The 24,364-nt window shown below is 50.1% G+C and overlaps 1 protein-coding gene across 1 annotated transcript in view; it reads right to left on the reverse strand.

The window, feature by feature from the left end:
- The window catches only part of LOC144721000 (uncharacterized), a 39,913-nt gene that overhangs the window by 10,098 nt on the left and 5,451 nt on the right, over positions 1-24,364 (reverse strand). Inside the window, exons 2-3 of the mRNA XM_078598262.1 lie at positions 1,010-24,364; positions 284-420 (exon numbers count right to left, since the gene is read on the reverse strand). Of these exons, the coding sequence (XP_078454388.1) occupies positions 284-420; positions 1,010-24,364 (23,492 nt within the window). The remainder of the gene's footprint in view (positions 1-283; positions 421-1,009) is intronic.

Genomic DNA, 24,364 nt, shown 5'->3' on the forward strand with positions numbered 1-24,364 from the left:
AAAGCGGGACATCTACTATCCCGGAAAAGGTTTACAGATACCGTTACGTCAAGAAGAGGAAGAAATAAAAAAAAACCGGAACAAGGTGAGACAGATTTAAAGCTTTCGTGACTGCAGGGATTCATCTTCTTGGTTCTTTCGGTAAAGTTACGTAGAAGGGAAATAATAAAATAATATGTAATAATGTTTTATTTTTATTATTTTATTATTTCCCTTCTACGTGACTTTACCGAAAGAACCAAGAACAAGGTGAGACAGGCCGAGTGAAGGCGCCGTTGGTCACCTTGCGAGCGATGCCTCTGACGAAGCAGGGGCAGTCTGCCGGGTCCACGCACTTGAGGCCATCGCACACGGTGCCAGCGGGGCACGGCGCGGGACAGTGGGACGTGTCGCAGAGTCCCGGGCACGCTCCGGGCAGCGCTGCGCCGCCATGCACGGGGAAACATAGCATTGCGTCGATCACAATTGTAGGGCAATTTTTTCAATCGACTTTTACGTAAAGGCCTCACTCAGCACACTGTTGCAGTTCGGGCGTCTGCATTAACCACAATATGTGTGGTCAGAATGCAAACAAAAAACATTCTCTGATAAGGTATGCATTGTCTTTGAAACGGATTGGTCCACACCAGAGACAGCTTTCTTTTGAGCCTCGTCTCAAACGGTGTTAGACCAGAGGACGCCAAAAGGCGATTTGTTGCCAGATAAAAGGGGAAAAACCTATTCTCATGTTTTGTTACTGGCAAAGGAGGTCCCATGATGAAGCTGTAAATACTTTGATTCGCATGTTGTCCTGATTATTACTGGATCGAGGGTTTACGTCAACAAATCACAATGCATAATAACTGATCCTAACACAAGTGCTCATGACACATGCACCGTGAGCATAAGTGTTACACCTAACTGTTGAATCGACAATGTGTGAGCTGCTTAAGTAGTTAGTATGCATTTCCAACGAATACAAGTCGTATAGCTTCGGTAAGGAGGATGGTCAATTTGTGGGTGAACTCACCCACTGCCTCGGGCTTCAGCTTGGAGACGATGGACGCCACGAGTTTGGGAGACTTCTGTTCGGCGGGGCTGCACGTGGTCGTGCAGGGAGCATCCGGCAATTGATTCACCACCGCCTTCACGGAGGAGACATCGACGGGGCTACATGGAGCAGAACTGCTTGACGATGAGCACACAGCGGGCGTTGTTTGCGCCGGCGAAGACGAGGGACCGCTCTCGCTGACGGAGCCGGACGTCGGACCAGTCGTAGCCACGGGGCCTGACCCTGCTGAGCACGGAGCCGCGGCGTCTGTTGAAATTTTGGTGACCGGCGGTGGCGTTAAGGTCGTCTTGGTGAAAGGCGTCGTGGTGCTGCAGGCAGAGCTGGCTTGTCCGGATGTGGTCGGACCGCATGGCGCGGAGGACCCGCTCGAAGAAGGTGTCGTCTCGCTCACAACAGCAGCGCTCGACGGAGTTGTGCAGGCTGCGTCCGCCGTGTCTTTGTTCGCCGGCGGGAGCGTTGTCTTGGTCAGCGGCGACGTTGTCTCCAGAGGGCTGCAAGCTACGGTCGTGATTGAAACTTCCTTCGTGGTCGGCAGCGGTGTCGGTGAAGATGTCGTTGCGCTGCACGCCCTGGACGAATCGCCCGGCGGGACTGCGTCTGGGGCGAAGGCAACTTTGGTGGGCGCCGTCGATTCGGCGACGCTGCAAGTTGGCGTGACCGAGCCAGGCGGCAGGGTTGAACCACTGGGACTTGTCGAACCACATGGAGGTGCTGTTTCGACAGATGGGCTGACCTTTGTGCTTGGCGGTGGTGTGAGAGGTGTAGTGACAGATGCCGTCACACCTGTGTCTGGTGAGGTCGCTGGAAGACTGCATGTTACAATGCCAGTAATTGGGTTCACTTTTGTCGTTGGTGGTGGAGTAACCGGTGATGTCGTACTGCATGGAATGTTGGAACCACATGGGGTTGTTACAACGGGAGGGATTTCCTTAGTGACTGGAGGTGGTGTCAGAGTGGTCTTGGTGATAGGTGTTGTGGTGCTGCACAGAGATGAATATGCCCCAGCTGAAGTTGGACCATATGGACCCGTTGAGCCACTTTGAGGGAGAATCTCGCTTCCACATGGCACTGTGGTAGAGATGACGTTTGTGCCTTGTGGTATTATATTTGATCCTGAGCCCGGTGATGACTCTGTAACACTGCAAGTTACAACGCCGTCAACTGGAACAATGTTTACGGTTGGTGGTGGCAAGGGTGGTGATGTAGAACCGCATGGGATTGCAGAGCTAAACGATGGCGTTTCTCCTGAAATGACAGTGCCTTTGGTAGTTGGCGGTGGGGTAGATGTTGAAACGCCACAAGGTGTCGAGTTCGGCCCAACCACTGTGGAACTGCATGGACTTACACTTGTTTCAGCTGGAGGGACGACAGCTTTGATTGCGGATGGCACCACTGTTGTCTTGCTAACGGCTGTTGACGATTCACAGGGGACACCAGAGGCAGGAGTTGTAGAGGCACATGGAGGGATTGTTACAATGACGCCCGTTGTGATGTCAACTTTCGTTGTCGGTGGTTCCGTTTTCGTGATGGGCACCGTGGTGCTGCTCACCGTTGTGACGGACACAGGTGTTGTCGGACTGCAAGGGCCCGAGGATCCACCTGGCGCAGGTGTGGACACAACATCAATGATTGACGGTGATGTCAGGATGTCTTGTCCCGGTGTTGTGGGGCCACACGCAGAGATTACTTCACCCCCACTTATCGGCGCTGTGCTGGATGCAATGTTAGCGCTCGGTGCTGTCGTGAGCGTCGTCTGGGTAAACGGCGTTTCAGCATTGCAAGTCGTGACGTCTATCCCCGATGTAGCAATAGGACTGAATGAACTCACAGACCCACACGGAGCGGTGGTTGGCTCAGGGCCAGGGACAACTTTGGTGGTCGGTATTGTTGACAGAGTTGTTTTGGTGATCGGGGTTGATGAGCTGGAACTACTATCTGGTCCCGGAGTCGTGGAAACACATGCATAGGTTGTTGATTGAATTGAACCTGTTGATTCTGGAATGATGTTTTTGGTGGTCGGTTGTGGTGTCAGAGTTGTCTTAGATGATGGGACTGTAGTGCTGCACAAAGAGACATCAGATCCAGACGTTGGCGATTGGCTGCATGGGCCTGTAGACCCACTTGCAGGAGCTGTTGTTATTGGCACACTCGTTACCTCTGTAATGGGCACTTGCTTTGTGCTTGGTGGAGGAGTTAGAGTTGTCTTGGTGGAAGGTGGTGGCGTTGAGCAAGGTGTTAATCCTGATCCAGGTGAAGTTCCGGGGCTGCAGGTAACACTATCGGTAACTGGGATTACTTTCGTTGTCGGTGCAGGGGTCTGTTCAGAAACTGGAGAACTGCATGGACTGCTCGAACCACATGGTGGAACTGTTGTCTCTATGGGAATGATTTTGGTTGTAGGTGAAGGTGTTGGAGCTATGGAACTGCTGCAGGGAGCTCCTGGTTGACCTGTAGAAGAACCACCACATGGAGGAGGTGTTTCTGGAGGTGGAGGGTTCTTACTGCTTGGTGGTGGTGTCACGGTTGTAACAACAGAAGGAGTTGTGTCTGGGACAACGTTTGTTGTGGGGCTGCATGGGACAGTAGATCCAGATGATGGAGGTGTTGTTTGAGGTGCACACGTTTCTGTGATAGGAACGTTTTTCGTTGTTGGTGGTGGCGTCAGCGTTGTCTTGGTGAAAGGTGTTGTGACTGACCCAGGTGTTGTCTCTGGAATGCTACACGTCACAATTTCACTCACTGTAATTTGTTTTGTGGTGGGTGATGGTGTAGGTCCAGATGCAGAACTGCAAGGAACGGTTGATCCAGATGGAGCTGGTACTTCTGAGATGACAGCAACAGACTTAGTGGAAGATGGAGGTGTTAATGTGGTCTTCGTGAAGGATGTGTTGTCACCACATGGAGTTGTTTCTTGTGCAGGTGTGGATGACGAACCTGCAGTGGTTTGACATGAAGGAGCAGTTGTTTGTGGTATTCCCTTTGCTTCTGTAACAACAATTGCTTTTGTGGTTGGTGGTGGTGTGAGGGTTCCGCAGGGAATTGCATTAGACTGTGATGTTGGTTGACTGCTTGGAACAGTAGATCCGCAGGAAGGAGCTGTCGTTTCTGACGCTTTGGTGACAGGGGGTGGTGTCAGTGTAGTCTTTGTGAAAGGCGTTTCAGTATTGCATTGGGGGGAATCGGATGCAGGCGGTGGTGCTGTGCTATACGGTCCAGAAGATCCACACGGGGGAGGTGTGGTCTGTGGTAAACCTGTGATTTCCGTGATAGGGATTTCTTTAGTGGTTGGTGCTATGGTTGATGCTGAGCAAGGTGTGTCTATTCCTGGAGTCGATTCCGAAATACTGCAAGTTGGCAGACTGGTGCTAATTGCTTTTGTGGTTGGTGCAGGAGTCTGTTCAGAAGCTGTAGGACTGCATGGGCTGCTTGAACCAGATGATGGAACCGTTGTCCCTACGGGAGTGATTTTGGTTGTAGGTGGAGGTGTAGAAGCTGCTGTACTACATGGAGTTCCTGGTTGTGATGATGTAGAGCCACATGGTGGAGGTGTTACCTCGGATATGGTTGTTTGTGAAGGAATTACTTTCGTGGTTGGTGGTGGTGTCACGGTTGAAACAACGCCAGGAGTTGTGTCTGGGACAACGTTTGTTGTTGGACTGCATGGGACAGTAGATCCGGATGATGGTGGTGTTGTTTGAGGCGCGCACGTTTCTGTGACAGGAACGTTTTTCGTCGTTGGTGGTGGCGTCAGAGTTGTCTTGGTGAATGGAGTTGTGACTGGCCCGGGTGTTGTTTCTGGAATGCTACACGTGACAATAACAGTTGTTTGGACCTGTTTTGTTGTGAGAACAGGGGTGATCTCAGAGGAGGGACTGCAGGGAACAGTCGAAGTTGGTATTTCTGTGACTGGGACGGATTTAGTAGTCGGTGGTGGTGTCAGCGTGGTCTTTGTAAAAGGTGTAGTTGAGTCAGGGCCCCCAGTTGTCGTTAAACTGCAAGGAACTGTTGAACCACAAGGTGGAGGTGTTGATGGTGGTATACTTGTTATTTCTGTGAAAGTGACTGCCTTTGTAGTCGGGGGAGGTGTAAGGGTGCTACAAGGTCCGGTGCTCGATCCGGGCGTCGTTGAAGGACTGCATGTCACTGTTGAGCCAGGTGGAGCAGTCGTGGTTGGGGGCGGTGCTGTAGTCGTGTCAACTTTGGTCGAAGGTGGCGGTGTAAGTTTGGTTGTTGTGAAAGGAGTTTCTGGATTGCACTGGGTTGTGCCAGTCACGGGTGCAGATGTTGGACTACAAGGTACTGAAGATCCACTTGGAGGAGCCGTTGTGGGTGGTGAGCTTGTTATACCCGTGGTAATTATGACCTTCGTTGGTGGTGGTGGAGTCAGAGTTGGTTTCGTTGGAGGTGATGGTGTTGTGCATGGAGCTGTTGTATCTGATACTGGAGGTGTCACCGGACTGCTGCAAATTGGAATACCAGTGGTTGAGACCAGCTTGGTTGTTGGTGTAACTGCAGATGTGGAACTGCATGAAGGAGAAGAACTGCATGGAGGTGGTTCAACGGTAGTTGGGATTACTTTAGTGGTTGGTGATGTGGCAGGTGTTGTGCCAGAACAAGGTGTCGTGTCAGGTCCGGATTGTGTTGTTGGGCTGCATGGAGCTGTAGGGCCACTTCCAGGTGTTGTTGATACAGGCGAACAAGTTGTCACAACAGGAGGGATTTCTTTAGTGACCGGAGGTGGAGTCAGTGTTGTCTTTGTGAATGGTGTTGTGGGGCTGGATGGTGGAGGTGTTGAACCACATGGACCTGTAGATCCACATGATGGAATTGTTGTTTCGCACACGGGCGGTAGGGCTATTTCAGTGATGACCTTTGTGGTTGGTACTGGCGTCGGTGCCGTTGAGATTGATTGTGTCGAACAGGCGGGCGTCAAGTCCTTTATGAGTGGCGTAACCTCTGGATTGCTGCACGTGACTACGCTTGGACTAGAAGGTTTTTTTGTAGTTGGTGGTGGAGCCTGCGAACTGCACGGAATCGTAGAGCCAGATGGTGGAACGGTTTCACTCACGAGACTAATTTTAGTGGCTGGCTCCGTCGTCAGCGTTGTCTTCGTGACCGCTGTTGTGGAACTGCACGAACCGTCTGGTCCGGGTGTGGTCAAGCCACATGATGGGGTTGTTATCGGTGCAAGAGACAGCTCCGTGACAGCGGATACTTTTGTACTTGGCGAAGTCGTCTTTGTGAAAGGTGTTGTTTCTGCTCCTGGTGAAGTTCCCGGGACATTGCAGGAAACCGCACTGGTGCCCTCAGTCACCTTTGTGGTTGGGGCGGGGGTCTGTTCAGAAGCTGTGGGACTGCATGGGCTGCTGGCACCACAAGGTGGAACCGTTGTATCAATGGGAGTGATTTTGGTTGTTGGGGGAGGTGTTGGGGCTTGTGAAGTACTACATGAAACACCTGGTTGAGTTGGGGTAGGACTGCACGGAATTGGTGTTACACTTGTTTCAGGCACATTCTTAGTGCTAGGTGGTGGTGTCAAAGTTGTCTTGGTAGCAGGTGTCGTAACAACGCAAGGAGTTGTATCTGGAACAACGTTTGTTGTGGGGCTGCATGGGACAGTTGATCCAGATGATGGTGGTGTTGTTTGAGGTGCACACGTTTCTGTGATAGGAACGTTTTTCGTTGTTGGCGGTGGTGTCAGCGTTGTCTTGGTGAATGGTGTTGTGACTGAACCAGGTGTTGTCTCTGGAATGCTACACGTCACAATTTCGGTCACTGGAATTTGTTTTGTGGTGGGTGATGGCGTAGGTCCAGATACAGGACTGCAAGGAACAGTTGATCCAGATGGTGCTGGTGTTTCTGATATTATGGACTTAGTGGTAGGTGGTGGCGTTAGCGTTGTCTTGGTAAATGATGTGTCACCACCGCAAGGCGTTGTGTCTTGTCCAGGTGTTGATATGGAACTGCAAGGTCCTGTGGATCCACCTGGAGGAGGCGTTGTCTCTTGTATGCTTGTTACAGCTTTGGTTGTTGTTGGTGGCGTTGTACCAGGTCCAGATGTTGTTGGACTACAGGGTATCGTAGATCCAGGTGAAGGAACTGGTGATCCAGGTGCACATGTTATGTCAGTAGGAGGGATGACTTTTGTAGATGGAGGTGGGGTGACTTTGGTCGTTGTGAAAGGGGTTTCCGTATTGCATGGAGTTGAGCCTGGCACAGGCGTTGGTGTTGGACTGCAAGGCCCTGAAGGCCCACATGGTGGAGGTGTTGTTGGTAAGGAGCTTGTAACACCAGTGGTAGCTTTACTGTCTGGTGGTGGAGTCAGAGTTGACTTCGTGGGAGGTGGTGAGGTGAATCCAGTTGTTGTGTCTGATACTGGAGGTGGTACGGGTGTGCTGCAGATTGGTACAGCCGTAGTAGAATCTAACTTTGTAGTTGGTGTAATGGAGGATGTTGGACTGCACGAAATGGTCGAGCCAGATGGAGTTGGTACAACGGTGGTCGGAATCTCTTTTGTGACAGGCGGCGGCGTGAGGGTGCTCTTCGTTATTGGCGTTGTACACGCCGTTGTTGTATCTGACACTGGAGGTGTTGCAGGAGTGCTGCAAATTGGAACGCCAGTAGTTGAGACTAATTTAGTGGTTGGCTCGGCTGGAGATGCAGTACTGCATGAAATGGTAGAACCGCATGGAGGTATGATTGTCGTGGTAAATATGACCGAAGTAATTGGTGTCGTGACAGGTCCTGCTGTTCCGCAAGGTGTCGTATCGGGTCCAGATGGTGTTGTTGGACTGCACGGAGGTGTGGCGCCACTCCCAGGCGTTGTAGATTCAGGTGGAGAGGTTGTTACAACAGGAGGAATTTCTTTAGTGACTGGAGGTGGTGTCAGTGTTGACTTGGACACAGGCGTTGAGGTGCTGATCGTAGTTATGCTTGTACCAGGTGGAGGTGTTGAACCGCATGGACCTGTAGATCCACATGGTGGGGGTGTCGTTTCACTCCCACTTGGCGGTGCCGTTTCAGTGATGATCTTTGTGGTTGGAATTGGGGTTGCATTTGTTGATATTGAAGGAGTAGAACAGGCAGGTGTCAAGCCTTTGATTAGTGGCGTAACATCTGGATTGCTGCAAGGCACAACTGTTGAAGGTGGAGATATCTTTGTAGTAGGAGGTGGAGTAAGTGGACTGCATGGGCTTGTAGAGCCAGATGGTGCTGGTGATTCACTGACCGTGCTAATTTTAGACACTGGAGCAGTTGTCAGGGTTGTCTTGGTAACGGGCGTTGTAGAACTGCATGGAACCTCTGGTGCAGGTGTAACGGAACCGCATGGTGTAACACCAGGTGCACATGTTTCTGCAGATGGGACAACCTTTGTGCTTGGTGGAGGAGAAAGAGTTGTCACGGTGGAAAGTGGTGGCGTTGAACAAGGTATTGGTCCTGATCCAGGTGAAGTCCCTGGGCTGCAGGTAACACCATCAGGAACTGGGATTACTTTCGTTGTCGGTGCAGGGGTCTGTTCAGAGACTGGAGGACTACATGGACTGCTCGAAGCACATGGTGGAACTGTTGTCTCTATGGGAACGATTTTGGTTGTAGGTGAAGGTGTTGGAGCTGTAGAACTACTGCAGGGAGCTCCTGGTTGACCTGTAGAAGAGACACCACATGGAGGAGGTGTTTCTGGAGGTGGAGGGTTCTTACTGCTTGGTGGTGGTGTCACGGTTGTAACAACGCAAAGAGTTGTGTCTGGGATAACGTTTGTTGTTGGACTGCATGGGACAGTAGATCCGGATGATGGTGGTGTTGGTTGAGGTGCACACGTTTCTGTGATAGGAACATTTTTAGTTGTTGGTGGTGGCGTCAGAGTTGTCTTGGTGAAAGGTGTTGTGATAGACCCAGGTGTTGTCTCTGGAATGCTACACGTCACAATTTCGGTGACTGGAATTTGTTTTGTGGTGGGTGATGGCGTCGGTCCAGATGCAGAACTGCAAGGAACAGTTGATCCAGATGGTGCTGGTGTTTCTGATATTATGGACTTGGTGGTAGGTGGTGGCGTTAGTGTAGTCTTAGTCAGTGACGTGTCACTGCTGCAAGGAGTTGTGTCAGATCCACATGTCGGTCCTGTATTACACGAAACCAATGGTGACACTGTTGTCTGTGGTGAATCTGTAATTTTGCTGATAACTCCCTTCGTGGTTGGTGGTGCAGTCAAAGTTGTGTCAGGCACTGATCCTGTTGATGGACTGCATGGAACTGTAGATCCAGAAGGTGGAACTGTTCCTGATGGACTTGTCACTGATTTGGTGGTCGGTGAAGGTGACAGAGTCGCGTCAGAACCTGGTGGATTTAATTGACTACATGGACTGGTGGCTCCACTGGGAGGAAGTGTTGTTTGTTTTCCAATCGGTGGTTGGCCAGTCAAGATTGATTTAGTAGTTGGTGGTGGAGCAAGAGTTGACTGAGCAACAGGGACATTGGTGCCACAAACACTTGAGTCTGGTCCACATATTACTTGCTGACTGGATGAACTTATAGACTGACTAGAAACAATGGAAGTGCTTGATTCACTTACTACATTATTGGAGATAATAATATTAGAATTAGGTGATTGTTTAGGGGTGGATTTGGTTGAAGGAGTTGTGTCTGATACAGGAGCAGATGTTGGACTGCAAGGTCCTGAGGTTCCAGATGGTGGAGGTGTTGGTGGTGGTGCACTTGTTATTCCGGTGGCAGTTATGACTTTCGTTGTTGGTGGTGGAGTCAGATTTGACGTTGGGGAAGGTGGTGGTGTTGAGGATGCAGTTGTTGCATCTGATACTGGTGGTGTCACTGGACTGCTGCAAATTGGAATACCAGTGGATGAGACCAACTTGGTTGTTGGTGTTACTGAAGATGTGGAACTGCATGAAGGAGAAGAATCGCATGGAGGTGATTCAACGGTGGTAGAGATTACTTTAGTAGTTGGTGTCGTGGCAGGTGTTGTGCTAGAACAAGGTGTGGAGTCTGATCCGGGTTGTGTTGTTGGGCTGCATGGGGCTGTGGGGCCACTTCCAGGTGTTGTTAATCCAGGTGCACAAGTTGTCACAACAGGAGGGATTTCTTTAGTGACTGGAGGTGGAGTCAGTGTTGTCTTTGTGAATGGTGTTGTGGGGCTGGATGGTGGAGGTGTTGGACCACATGGACCTGTAGATCCACATGGGGCAACTGTGGATTCAGACACACTTGGCGATGTTGTTTCAGTGATGACCTTCGTCGTTGGAACTGGATTTGCAGTTGTTGAGATTGAAGGTGTGGAACAGGCAGGTGTCAAGTCTTTGATTAGTGGAGTAACATCTGGATTACTGCAGGGCACAACTGTTGAAAGTGGAGATATCTTTGTAGTAGGAGGTGGAGTAAGTGGACTGCATGGGCTTGTAGAGCCACATGGTGCTGGTGATTCACTGACCGTGCTAATTTTAGACACTGGAGCAGTGGTCAGGGTCGTCTTGGTAACGGGCGTTGTGGAACTGCAGGGAACTTCTGGTGCAGGTGTAACGGAGCCGCATGGTGTAACTCCAGGTGTACATGTTTCTGCGCTTGTGACAACCTTTGTGCTTGGTGGAGGAGTAAGAGTTGTCACGGTGGAAGGTGGTGGCGTTGAGCAAGGTATTGGTCCTGATCCAGGTGAAGTCCCCGGGCTGCAGGTCACAACATCGGGAACTGGGATTACTTTCGTTGTTGGTGCAGGCGTCTGTTCAGAAACTGGAAGACTGCATGGACTGCTCGAACCACATGGTGGAACTGTTGTCTCTATGGGAATGATTTTGGTTGTAGGTGGAGGTGTTGGAGCTGTAGAACTGCTGCAGGGAGCTCCTGGTTGACAAGTAGTAGAACCACCACATGGAGGAGGTGTTTCCGGAGGTGGAGGGTTCTTACTGCTTGGTGGTGGTGTCACGGTTGTAACAACGGAAGGAGTTGTATCTGGGACAACGTTTGTTGTTGGACTACATGGAACTGTAGATGCAGATGATGGTGGTGTTGATTGAGGTGCACACGTTTCCGTGATAGGAACGTTTTTCGTTGTTGGTGGTGGTGTCAGAGTTGTCTTGGTGAATGGTGTTGTGACTGACCCAGGTGTTGTCTCTGGAATGCTACACGTCACAATTTCAGTCACTGGAATTTGTTTTGTGGTTGGTGATGGCGTAGGTCCAGATGCAGAACTGCAAGGAACGGTTGATTCGCATGGAGCTGGTGTTTCTGATATTATGGACTTAGTGGTAGGTGGTGGCGTTAGCGTGGTCTTGGTAAATGATGTGTCACCACCGCATGGAGTTGTTTCTTGTGCAGCTGTTGATATGGAGCTGCAAGGGCCTGTAGATCCACATGGAGGAGGCGTTGTCTCTTGTATGCTTGTTACAGCTTTGGTTGTTGGTGGTGGTGTTGTCGGGCCAGGTCCAGATGTTGATGGACTACAGGGTACCGTCGAACCAGGTGAAGGAACTGGTGATCCTGGTGCACATGTTGTTTCAGTTGGAGGGATGACTTTTGTGGATGGGGGTGGGGTGACTTTGGTCGTTGTGAACGGGGTTTCCGTATTGCATGGAGTTGAGCCTGGCACAGGCGTTTGTGTTGGAAAGATAGGCCCTGAAGGTCCACATGGTGGAGGTGTTGTTGGTAAGGAGCTTGTAACACCAGTGGTAGCTTTACTGTCTGGTGGTGGAGTCAGAGTTGACTTCGCTGGAGGTGGTGGTGCTGTGCTTACAGTTGTATCTGATACAGGAGGCGAAGCTGGAGTGCTGCAAATTGGAATACCAGTGGTTGAGACCAACTTGGTTGTTGGTGTAACTGAAGATGTGGAACTGCATGAAGGAGAAGAATCGCATGGAGGAGGTTCAACAGTGGTTGGGATGACTTTAGTGGTCGGTGTCGTGGCAGGTGTTGTGCCAGAAGAAGGTGTCGAGCCTGATCCGGGTTGTGTTGTTGGGCTGCATGGAGCTGTGGGGCCACTTCCAGGTGTTGTTGATCCAGGTGCACATGTTGTCACAACAGGAGGGATTTCTTTAGTGACTGGAGGTGGAGTCAGTGTTGTCTTTGTGAATGGTGTTGTGGGGCTGGATGGTGGTGGTGTTGGACCACAGGGACCTGTAGATCCACATGGAGGAACTGGGGATTCAGACACACTTGGTGGTGGTGGTGTTTCGGTGATGATCTTTGTAGTTGGAACTGGGCATCCAGTTGTTGAGATTGAAGGTGTGGAAAATGCAGGTGTAAAGTCTTTGATTAGTGGAGTAACATCAGGATTATTGCAAGGCACAACTGTTGAAAGTGGAGATATCTTTGTAGTAGGTGGTGCAGTAAGTGGACTGCATGGGCTTGTAGAGTCACATGGAGCTGATGAATCAATGGCCGTGCTTATTTTAGACACTGGAGCAGTTGTCAGGGTCGTCTTGGTAACGGGCGTTGTGGAACTGCAGGGAACTTCTTGTGCAGGTGTAACAGAGCCGCATGGTGTAACTCCAGGTGCACATGTTTCTACGCTTGTGACGACCTTTGTGCTTGGTGGAGGAGTAAGAGTTGTCACGGTGGAAGGTGGTGGCGTTGAGCAAGGTACTGGTCCTGATCCAGGTGATGTCCCTGGGCTGCAGGTCACACCATCAGGAACTGGGATTACTTTCGTTGTCGGTGCAGGGGTCTGTTCAGAGACTGGAGGACTGCATGGACTGCTCGAACCACATGGTGGAACTGTTGTCTCTATGGGAATGATTTTGGTTGTAGGTGGAGGTGTTGGAGCTGTAGAACTGCTGCAGGGAGCTCCTGGTTGACAAGTCGTAGAACCACCACATGGAGGAGGTGTTTCCGGAGGTGGAGGGTTCTTACTGCTTGGTGGTGGTGTCACGGTTGTAACAACGGAAGGAGTTGTATCTGGGACAACATTTGTTGTTGGACTACATGGAACTGTAGATCCAGAAAATGGTGGTGTTGGTTGAGGTCCACATGTTTCTGTGATAGGAACAGTTTTCGTTGTTGGAGGTGGTGTTAGAGTTGTCTTGGTAAAAGGTGTTGTGGCTGACCCAGGTGTTGTCTCTGGAATGCTACATGTCACAATTTCAGTGATGGGAATTTGTTTCGTGGTGGGTGATGGCGTAGGTCCAGATGCAGAACTGCAAGGAACGGTTGATCCGCATGGAGCTGGTGTTTCTGATATTATGGACTTAGTGGCAGGTGGTGGCGTTAGTGTGGTCTTTGTGAATGATGTGTCACCACCACATGGAGTTGTTTCTTGCGCAGCTGTGGATATGGAACTGCAAGGGCCTGTAGATCCACATGGTGGAGGTGTTGTCTCTTGTATGCCTGTCACAGCTTTGCTTGTTGGTGATGGTGCTACCGTGGAACAAGGGATAGTTGCAGATTCGGATATCGTTGGCCCAAGTGGTGTTGCAGATCCACATGGAAGGACTGTTGATCCTGGCGCATTTGTTAATTCAGTAACAGGGATGACTTTTGTGGTTGGGGGTGGCGTCAATGTGGTCTTTGTGAAAGGTGTTTCTGGGTTGCATGGTGGTGTGTTTGATGCAGTGGAAGGACCTGTATATGGCTCTGATGATCCACATGGAGGAGCTGTTGATAGTGGTAAACCTTTTATTTCTGAAACAATGACTCCCTTTGTTGGTGGTGCAGTGAAAGTTGTGTCAGGCACTGATCCTGTTGATGGACTGCATGGAACTGTAGATCCAGAAGGTGGAACTGTTCCTGATGGACTTGTCACTGATTTGGTGGTCGGTGGAGGTGACAGAGTCACATCTGAACCTGGTGGAGTTACTTGACTACATGGACTGGTGGCTCCACAGGGAGGAAGTGTTGTTTGTATTCCAATCGGTGGTTCTCCAGTTAAGACTGATTTAGTAGTTGGTGGTGGAGCAAGAGTTGTCTGAGCAACAGGAACAGTGGTGCCACAGACACTTGAGTCTGGTCCACATATTACTTGCTGACTGGATGAACTTATAGACTGACTAGAAACAATGGACGTGCTTGAGTCACTTACTACGTTATTCGAAATAATATTCGAATTAGGTGATTGTTTCGGTGTGGATTTGGTTGAGGGAGTTGTGTCGGATACAGGGGCAGATGTTGGACTGCAAGGTCCTGAGGGTCCACATGGTGGAGATGTTGGTGGTGGTGAGCTTGTTATACCGGTGATAGTTACGACTATCGATGGTGGTGGTGGAGTCAGATTTGATGTTGTGGGAGGCGGTGGTGGTGTTGTGCATGCAGTTGTTGCATCTGATACTGGCGGTGTAACTGGACTGCTGCAAATTGGAATACCAGTGGTGGAGATCAACTTCGTTGTTGGAGTGACTGAAGACGTGGAACTGCATGAAGGAGAAGAACTGCATGGAGGTGGTTCAATGGTGGTTGGGATTACTTTAGTGGTTGGTGTCGTGGCAGGTGTTGTGCCAGAAGAAGGTGTTGAGCCTGATCCGGGTTGTGTTGTTGGGCTGCATGGAGCTGTGGGGCCACTTCCAGGTGTTGTTGATCCAGGTGCACAAGTTGTCACAACAGGAGGGATTTCTTTAGTGACTGGAGGTGGAGTCAGCGTTGTCTTCGTGAATGGTGTTGTGGGGCTGGATGGTGGAGGTGTTGAACCACATGGACCTGTAGATCCACATGGAGGGACTGTGGATTCAGACACACTTGGCGGTGCTGTTTCAGTAACAATCTTTGTGGTTGGAATTGGGGTTGCAATTGTTGAGATTGAAGGAGGAGAACAGGCAGATGTCTCAGGCGTAACATCTGGATTGCTGCAAGGCACAACTGTTGAAGGGGGAGATATCTTTGTAGTGGGTGGTGGAGTAAGTGGACTGCATGGGCTTGAAGAGCCACATGGTGCTGGTGATTCACTGACCGTGCTAATTTTAGACACTGGAGCAGTTGTCAGGGTTGTCTTGGTAACGGGCGTTGTAGAACTGCACGGAACCTCTGGTGCAGGTGTAACGGAGCCGCATGGCGTAACACCAGGTGCACATGTTTCTGCAGATGGGACGACCTTTGTGCTTGGTGGAGGAGAAAGAGTTGTTACGGTGGAAGGTGGTGGCGTTGAGCAAGGTATTGGCCCAGTTCCAGGTGAAGTCCCTGGGCTGCAGGTAACACCATCGGGAACTGGGATTACTTTCGTTGTTGGTGCAGGAGTTTGTTCAGAGACTGGAGGACTGCCTGGACTGCTCGAACCACATGGTGGAACTGTTGTATCTATGGGAACGATTTTGGTTGTAGGTGGAGGTGTTGGAGCTGTAGAACTGCTGCAGGGAACTCCTGGTTGACAAGTAGTAGAACTACCATATGGAGGAAGTGTTTCTGGAGGTGGAGGGTTCTTACTGCTTGGTGGTGGTGTCACAGTTGTAACAACGCAAGGAGTTGTGTCTGGGACAACTTTTGTTGTTGGACTACATGGAACTGTAGATCCAGATGATGGTGGTGTTGATTGAGGTGCACACGTGTCTGTGATAGGAACGTTTTTCGTTGTTGGTGGTGGCGTTAGAGTTGTTTTGGTGAAAGGTGTTGTGACTGACCCAGGTGTTGTCTCTGGAATGCTACACGTCACAATTTCAGTCACTGGAATTTGTTTTGTGGTTGGTGATGGCGTAGGTCCAGATGCAGAACTGCAAGGAACGGTTGATCCGCATGGAGCTGGTGTTTCTGATATTATGGACTTAGTGGTAGGTGGTGGCGTTAGTGTGGTCTTGGTAAATGATGTGTCACCACCGCTAGGCGTTGTTTCTTGTCCAGGTGTTGATATGGAACTGCAAGGGCCTGTAGATCCACATGGAGGAGGCGTTGTCTCTTGTATGCTTGTTACAGCTTTGGTTGTTGGTGGTGGTGTTGTACCAGGTCCAGATGTTGTTGGACTACATGGTGCTGTAGATCCAGATGAAGGGACTGTTGATCCTGGTGAGCATGTTATTTCAGTCGAAGGGATGACTTTTGTCGTTGGGGGTGGGGTAAGTGTGGTTTCCGTGAAAGGTGTTTCTGTACTGCCTGGAGTAGAACCAGGTACAGGTGTGGATATTGGACTGCAAGGCTCCGTCGACCCACTTGGTGGAGTTGTTGTTGGTAAAGAGCTCGTAATACCAGTGGTCAATTTACTGTCTGGTGGTGGAGTCAGAGTTGATTTTGGGGGAGGTGGATTTGTGGAGTAAGGTGTGTCTGATACTGGAGGAGATACTGGAGTGCTACGAATTGGAATACTTGTTGTTAAGTCTAACTTGGTGGTTGGTACAACTGATGATGTGGGACTGCATGAAATTGCAGAGCCACATGGAGACGTAATTCCTGCAGTGGAAATTACTTTAGGAATTGGAGTCGTAAGTGGTGGCTTGGTGGCAGGTGTTGTGCTGCCAGAACAAGGTGTGGAGTCTGATCCGGGTTGTGTTGTTGGGCTGCATGGAGCTGTAGGACCACTTCCAGGTGTTGTTGATCCAGGTGCACAAGTTGTTACAACAGGAGGGATTTCTTTAGTGACTGGAGGTGGAGTCAGCGTTGTCTTAGTGAATGGTGTTGTGGGACTGGATGGTGGAGGTGTTGGACCACATGGACCTGTAGATGCACATGGGGGAACTGTGGATTCAGACACACTTGGCGGTGTTGTTTCAGTAATGACCTTCGTGGTTGGAACTGGATTTGTAGTTGTTGAGATTGAAGGTGTGGAACAGGGAGGTGTCAAGTCTTTGATTAGTGGAGTAACATCTGGATTACTGCAAGGCACAACTGTTGAAGGTGGAGATATCTTTGTAGTAGGAGGTGGAGTAAGTGGACTGCATGGGCTTGTAGAGCCAGATGGTGCTGGTGATTCACTGACCGTGCTAATTTTAGACACTGGAGCAGTTGTCAGGGTCGTCTTGGTAACGGGCGTTGTGGAACTGCAGGGAACCTCTGGTGCAGGTGTAACAGAGCCGCATGGTGTAACTCCAGGTGCACATGTTTCTACGCTTGTGACGACCTTTGTGCTTGGTGGAGGAGTAAGAGTTGTCACGGTGGAAGGTGGTGGCGTTGAGCAAGGTATTGGTCCTGATCCAGGTGAAGTCCCTTGGCTGCAGGTCACAACATTGGGAACGGGGATTACTTTCGTTGTTGGTGCAGGCGTCTGTTCAGAAACTGGAGGACTGCATGGACTGCTCGAACCACATGGTGGAACTGTTGTCTCTATGGGAATGATTTTGGTTGTAGGTGGAGGTGTTGGAGCTGTAGAACTGCTGCAGGGAGCTCCTGGTTGACAAGTAGTAGAACCACCACATGGAGGAGGTGTTTCCGGAGGTGGAGGGTTCTTACTGCTTGGTGGTGGTGTCACGGTTGTAACAACGGAAGGACTTGTATCTGGGACAACGTTTGTTGTTGGACTACATGGAACTGTAGATACAGATGATGGTGGTGTTGATTGAGGTGCACACGTTTCTGTGATAGGAACGTTTTTAGTTATTGGTGGTGGTGTCAGAGTTGTCTTGGTGAATGGTGTTGTGACTGACCCAGGTGTTGTCTCTGGAATGCTACACGTCACAATTTCGGTCACTGGAATTTGTTTTGTGGTTGGTGATGGTGTAGGTCCAGATGCAGAACTGCAAGGAACGGTTGATCCGCATGGAGCTGGTGTTTCTGATATTATGGACTTAGTGGAAGGTGGTGGCGTTAGTGTGGTCTTGGTGAATGATGTGTCACCACCGCATGGGGTTGTTTCTTGTGCAGGTGTTGATATGGAACTGCAAGGGCCTGTAGATCCACATGGAGGAGGCGTTGTCTCTTGTATGCTTGATACAGCTTTGGTTGTTGGTGGTGGTGGTGTTGCCGTGCCAGGTCCAGATGTTGTTGGACTACATGGTACCGTAGATCCAGGTGAAGGAACTGGTGATCCAGGTGCAGATGTTATTTCACTGATAGGGATGACTTTTGTGGATGGTGGCGGAGTGAGTGTGGTCTTCGTGAAAGGTGATTCCGTATTGCACAGTGGTGAGTTCGATGCACTTGAAGGACCTGTGCTACTTGAATCAGATGATCCACATGGAGGAGCTGTTGATGGTGGCAAACTTGCACATTCTGAAATAATTACTCCCTTCGAGGTAGGTGGTGCAGTGAAAGTTGTGTCAGGCACTGATCCTGTTGATGGACTGCATGGAACTGTAGATCCAGAAGGTGGAACTGTTCCTGATGGACTTGTCACTGATTTGGTGGTCGGTGGAGGTGACAGAGTCACATCTGAACCTGGTGGAGTTACTTGACTACTTGGACTGGTGGCTCCACAGGGAGGAAGTGTTGTTTGTTTTCCAATCGGTGGTTCTCCAGTTAAGACTGATTTAGTAGTTGGTGGTGGAGCAAGAGTTGTCTGAGCAACAGGAACAGTGGTGCCACAGACACTTGAGTCTGGTCCACATATTACTTGCTGACTGGATGAACTTATAGACTGACTAGAAACAATGGACGTGCTTGAGTCACTTACAACGTTATTCGAAATAATATTCGAATTAGGTGATTGTTTCGGTGTGGATTTGGTTGAGGGAGTTGTGTCGGATACAGGGGCAGATGTTGGACTGCAAGGTCCTGAGGGTCCACATGGTGGAGATGTTGGTGGTGGTGAGCTCGTTATACCGGTGATAGTTACGACTATCGATGGTGGTGGTGGAGTCAGATTTGATGTTGTGGGAGGCGGTGGTGGTGTTGTGCATGCAGTTGTTGCATCTGATACTGGCGGTGTAACTGGACTGCTGCAAATTGGAATACCAGTGGTGGAAATCAACTTGGTTGTTGGAGTGCCTGAAGACGTGGAACTGCATGAAGGAGAAGAATCGCATGGAGGTGGTGTGCTTGTGGTAATTATGACTTTCGTTGGTGGTGGTGGAGTCAGAGTTGGTTTCGTTGGAGGTGGTGTTGTGCATGCAGTTGTTGCGTCTGGTGCTGGTGGGGTCACCGGACTACTGCAAATAGGAATACCAGTGGTTGAGGCCAACTTGGTTGTTGGTGTAACTGTAGATGTGGAACTGCATGAAGGAGAAGATCCACATGGAGGTGGTTCAACTATGGTAGAGAGTATTTGAGGGATTGGTGTCACGCCAGGTGTTGTGCTGCCAGGACAAGGTGTGGAGTCTGATCCGGGTTGTATTGTTGAGCTGCATGGAGCTGTAGGACCACTTCCAGGTGTTGTTGATCCAGGTGCACAAGTTGTTACAACAGGAGGGATTTCTTTAGTGACTGGAGGTGGAGTCAGCGTTGTCTTAGTGAATGGTGTTGTGGGGCTAGATGGTGGAGGTGTTGGACCACATGGACCTGTAGATCCACATGGGGGAACTGTGGATTCAGACACAATTGGCGGTGTTGGTTCAGTGATGACTTTCGTGGTTGGAACTAGATTTGCAGGTGTTGAGATTGAAGGTGTGGAACAGGCAGGTGTCAAGTCTTTGATTAATGGCGTAACATCTGGATTGTTGCAAGGCACAACTGTTGAAGGTGGAGATATCTTTGTCGTGGGAGGTGGAGTAAGTGGACTGCATGGGTGTGTAGAGCCACATGGTGCTGGTGATTCACTGACTGTGCTAATTTTAGACACGGGAGCAGTTGTCAGGGTCGTCTTGGTAATGGGTGTTGTAGAACTGCAAGGGACCTCTGGTCCAGGTGTACCGGACCCACATGTCGTCACTCCAGGTGCGAATGGTTCTGGAGTTGAGACGATCTTTGTGCTTGGTGGAGGAGTCAGAGTCGTTGAAGGTGGTGGCGTTGAACAAGGTATTGGCCCAGTTCCAGGTGAAGTTCCTGGACTGCAGGTCACAACATCGGGAACTGGGATTACTTTCGTTGTTGGTGCAGGGGTCTGTTCAGAAACTGGAGGACTGCATGGACTGCTCGATCCACATGATGGAACTGTTGTTTCAATGGGAGTAATTTTTGTTGTAGGTGGAGGTATTGGAGCTGTAGAACTGCTGGAGGGAACTCCTGGTTGACAAGTAGTAGAACCACCACATGGAGGAGGTGTTTCTGGAGGTGGAGGGTTCTTACTGCTTGGTGGTGGTGTCACAATTGTAACAATGCAAGGAGTTGTGTCTGGGACAACGTTTGTTGTTGGACTACATGGAACTGTAGACCCAGATGATGGTGGTGTTGATTGAGGTGCACACGTTTCTGTGATAGGAACGTTTTTCGTTGTTGGTGGTGGTGTCAGAGTTGTCTTGGTGAATGGTGTTGTGACTGACCCAGGTGTTGTCTCTGGAATGCTACACGTCACAATTTCGGTCACTGGAATTTGTTTTGTGGTTGGTGATGGTGTAGGTCCAGATGCAGAACTGCAAGGAACAGTTGATCCAGATGGTTCTGGTGTTTCTGATATTATGGACTTAGTGGTAGGTGGTGGCGTTAGCGTGGTCTTGGTAAATGATGTGTCACCACCGCTAGGCGTTGTGTCTTGTCCCGGTGTTGATATGGAACTGCAAGGGCCTGTAGATCCACATGGAGGAAGCGTTGTCTCTTGTATGCTTGTTACAGCTTTGGTTGTTGGTGGTGGTGTTGTACCAGGTCCAGATGTTGTTGGACTACAGGGTATCGTAGATCCAGGTGAAGGAACTGGTGATCCAGGTGCACATGTTATTTCACTGATAGGGATGACTTTTGTGGATGGAGGTGGGGTGACTTTGGTCGTTGTGAACGGGGTTTCCGTATTGCATGGAGTTGAGCCTGGCAAAGGCGTTGGTGTTGGACTGCAAGGCCCTGAAGGCCCACATGGTGGAGGTGTTGTTGGTAAGGAGCTGGTAACACCAGTGGTAGCTTTACTGTCTGGTGGTGGCGTCAGAGTTGACTTCGTGGGAGGTGGTGAGGTGAATCCAGTTGTTGTGTCTGATACAGGAGGTGGTACGGGTGTGCTGCAGATTGGAATACCTGTAGATGAGTCAACTTTTGTGGTTGGAATAATTGATGAAGTAGCACTGCATGGACTTGAAGGACTGGATGGAGATATGGTGGTAATTTCTTTCGTAATAGCTGTAGAAACTGGTGGTTTAGGGACAGGTGTTGTGCCACTGGACGGTGTTATATCAGGTCCAGATGTTGTTGTTGGGCTGCACGGAGCTGTAGATCCACTCACAGGAGTTGTAGATGCAGGTGAACAAGTTGTCACGATAGGAGGGATTTCTTTTGTGACTGGAGGTGGTGTCAATGTTGACTTGGAGACAGGTGTTGAGGTGATGATTGTGGTTATGTCAGTACCAGGTGGAATTGTTGAACCACATGGACCTGTAGACCCACATGGGGGAAACGTTGCTTCACTTCCACTTGGCGGTGCCGTTCCTGTGATGATCTTTGTGGTTGGAATTGGGGTTGCAGTTGTTGAGATTGAAGGAGCAGAACAGACAGGTGTCTCTGGCGTAACATCTGGATTGCTGCAAGGCACAACTGTTGCAGGGAGAGATACTTTTGTAGTTGGAGGTGGAGTAAGTGGACTTGTAAAGCCACATGGTGCTGGTGAATCACTGGCCGTGCTAATTTTAGACACTGGAGCAGTTGTCAGGGTCGTCTTGGTATCGGGAATTGTGGAACTGCATGGAACCGCTGGTGCAGATGTAACAGAGCCACTTGGTGTAACTCCAGGTACGAATGGTTCTGGAGTTGAGACGATCTTTGTGCTTGGTGGAGGAGTCAGAGTCGTTGAAGGTGGTGGCGTTGAGCAAGGTATTGGCCCTGTTCCAGGTGAAGTCCCTGGACTGCAGGTCACAACATCGGGAACTGGGATTACTTTCGTTGTTGGTGCAGGGGTCTGTTCAGAAACTGGAGGACTGCACGGACTGCTCGATCCACATGGTGGAACTGTTGTCTCTATGGGAATGATTTTGGTTGTAGGTGGAGGTATTGGAGCTAAGGAACTGCTGCAGGGAGCTCCTGGTTGACAAGTAGTAGAACCAACATATGGAGGAGGTGTTTCTGGAGGTGGAGGGTTCTTACTGCTTGGTGGTGGTGTCACGGTTGTAACAACGCCAGGAGTTGTATCTGGGACAACGTTTGTTGTTGGACTACATGGAACTGTAGATCCAGATGATGGTGGTGTTGGTTGAGGTGCACATGTTTCTGTGATAGGAACGTTTTTCGTTGTTGGTGGTGGTGTTAGAGTTGTCTTGGTGAATGGTGTTGTGACTGACCCAGGTGTTGTCTCTGGAATGCTACATGTCACAATTTCACTCACTGGAATTTGTTTTGTGGTGGGTGATGGCGTAGGTCCAGATGCAGAACTGCAAGGAACGGTTGATCCGCATGGAGCTGGTGTTTCTGATATTATGAACTTAGTGGAAGGTGGTGGCGTTAGCGTGGTCTTGGTGAATGATGTGTCACCACCGCAAGGCGTTGTTTCTTGTGCAGCTGTTGATATGGAACTGCAAGGGCCTGTAGATCCACATGGAGGAAGCGTTGTCTGTTGTATGCTTGTTACACCTTTGGTTGTTGGTGGTGGTGTTGTCGGGCCAGGTCCAGATGTTGATGGACTACAGGGTACCGTAGATCCAGGTGAAGGAACTGGTGATCCCGGTGAACATGTTATTTCGGTCGTAGGGATTACTTTTGTGGATGGAGGTGGGGTCACTTTCGTCGTAGTGAAAGGCATTTCCGTACTGCATGGAGTTGAGCCTGGCACAGGCGTTGGTGTTGGACTGCAAGGCCCTGTAGGCCCACATGGTGGAGGTGTTGTTGGTAAGGAGCTTGTAACACCAGTGGTAGCTTTACTGTCTGGTGGTGGAGTCAGAGTTGATTTTGTGAGAGGTGGATTTGTGGAGCAAGGTGTTACGTCTGTTACTGGGGGTGTAACAGGCGTGCTGCAAATTGGGATCCCAGTAGTTGACACCAACTTTGTTGTTGGTACAACTGGAGATGTGGGACTGCAAGAAATTGTAGAACCACCAGGAGGCGTCGTGGAAATGATGTTAGTAATTGGTGTTGTGACCAGTGTTGTGCTACCACAAGGTGTTGTCTCAGGTCCAGATGTTGTTGTTGGGCTGCATGGAGCAGTCGGGCCAGTCACAGGCGTTGTAGATGCAGGTGGGCTGGTTGTCACAACAGGAGGTATCTCTTTAGTGACTGGAGGTGGTGTCAGTGTTGACTTGGACACAGGCGTTGAGGTGCTAATTGTGGTTATGCCTGTACCAGGTGGAGGTGTTGAACCGCATGGACCTGTAGATCCACATGGTGGGGGTGTCGTTTCACTCCCACTTGGCGGCGCTGTTTCAGTGATGATCTTTGTGGTTGGAATTGGGGTTGCAGTTGATGATATTGAAGGAGTAGAACAGGCAGGTGTCAAGTCTGTGATTAGTGACGTAACATCTGGATTGCTGCAAGGCACAACTGTTGAAGGTGGAGATATCTTTGTAGTAGGAGGTGGAGTAAGTGGACTGCATGGGCTTGTAGAGCCAGATGGTGCTGGTGATTCACTGACCGTGCTAATTTTAGACACTGGAGCAGTTGTCAGGGTTGTCTTGGTAACTGGTGTTGTAGAACTGCACGGAACCTCTGGTGCAGGTGTAACGGAGCCGCATGGCGTAACACCAGGTGCACATGTTTCTGCAGATGAGACAACCTTTGTGCTTGGTGGAGGAGTAAGAGTTGTCACGGTGGAAGGTGGTGGCGTTGAGCAAGGTATTGGTCCTGATCCAGGTGAAGTCGCTGGGCTGCAGGTAACACCATCGGGAACTGGGATTACTTTCGTTGTTGGTGCAGGGGTCTGTTCAGAAACTGGAGAACTGCATGGAATGCTCGAACCACATGGTGGAACTGTTGTCTCTATGGGAATGATTTTGGTTGTAGGTGGAGGTGTTGAAGCTGTAGAACTGCTGCAGGGAGCTCCTGGTTGACTTGTAGAAGAACCACCACATGGAGGAGGTGTTTCTGGAGGTGGAGGGTTCTTACTGCTTGGTGGTGGTGTCACGGTTGTAACAACAGAAGGAGTTGTGTCTGGGACAACGTTTGTTGTTAGACTGCATGGGACAGTAGATCCAGATGATGGTGGTGTTGACTGAGGTGCACACGTTTCTGTGATAGGAACATTTTTCGTTGTTGGTGGTGGTGTCAGAGTTGTCTTGGTGAAAGGCGTTGTGACGGACCCAGGTGTTGTCTCTGGAATGCTACACGTCACGATATCAGTGACTGGAATTTGTTTTGTGGTGGGTGACGGTGTAGGTCCAGATGCGGAACTGCATGGAACGGTTGGTCCACATGATGGTATCGTTGGCTCGGCTCCAGATGGTGAGGCACTTTCACTGATCACCTTTGTCGTTGGTGGTTCAGTCAGCGTCGTCTCAGGGAATGGTGTTGTAGCACCGCAAGGAGTTACGT

This window comes from Lampetra planeri, chromosome 10 (assembly GCF_965212315.1).
Source record: "Lampetra planeri chromosome 10, kcLamPlan1.2.h2, whole genome shotgun sequence".
Classification (NCBI taxonomy): Eukaryota; Metazoa; Chordata; class Hyperoartia; order Petromyzontiformes; family Petromyzontidae; genus Lampetra; species Lampetra planeri.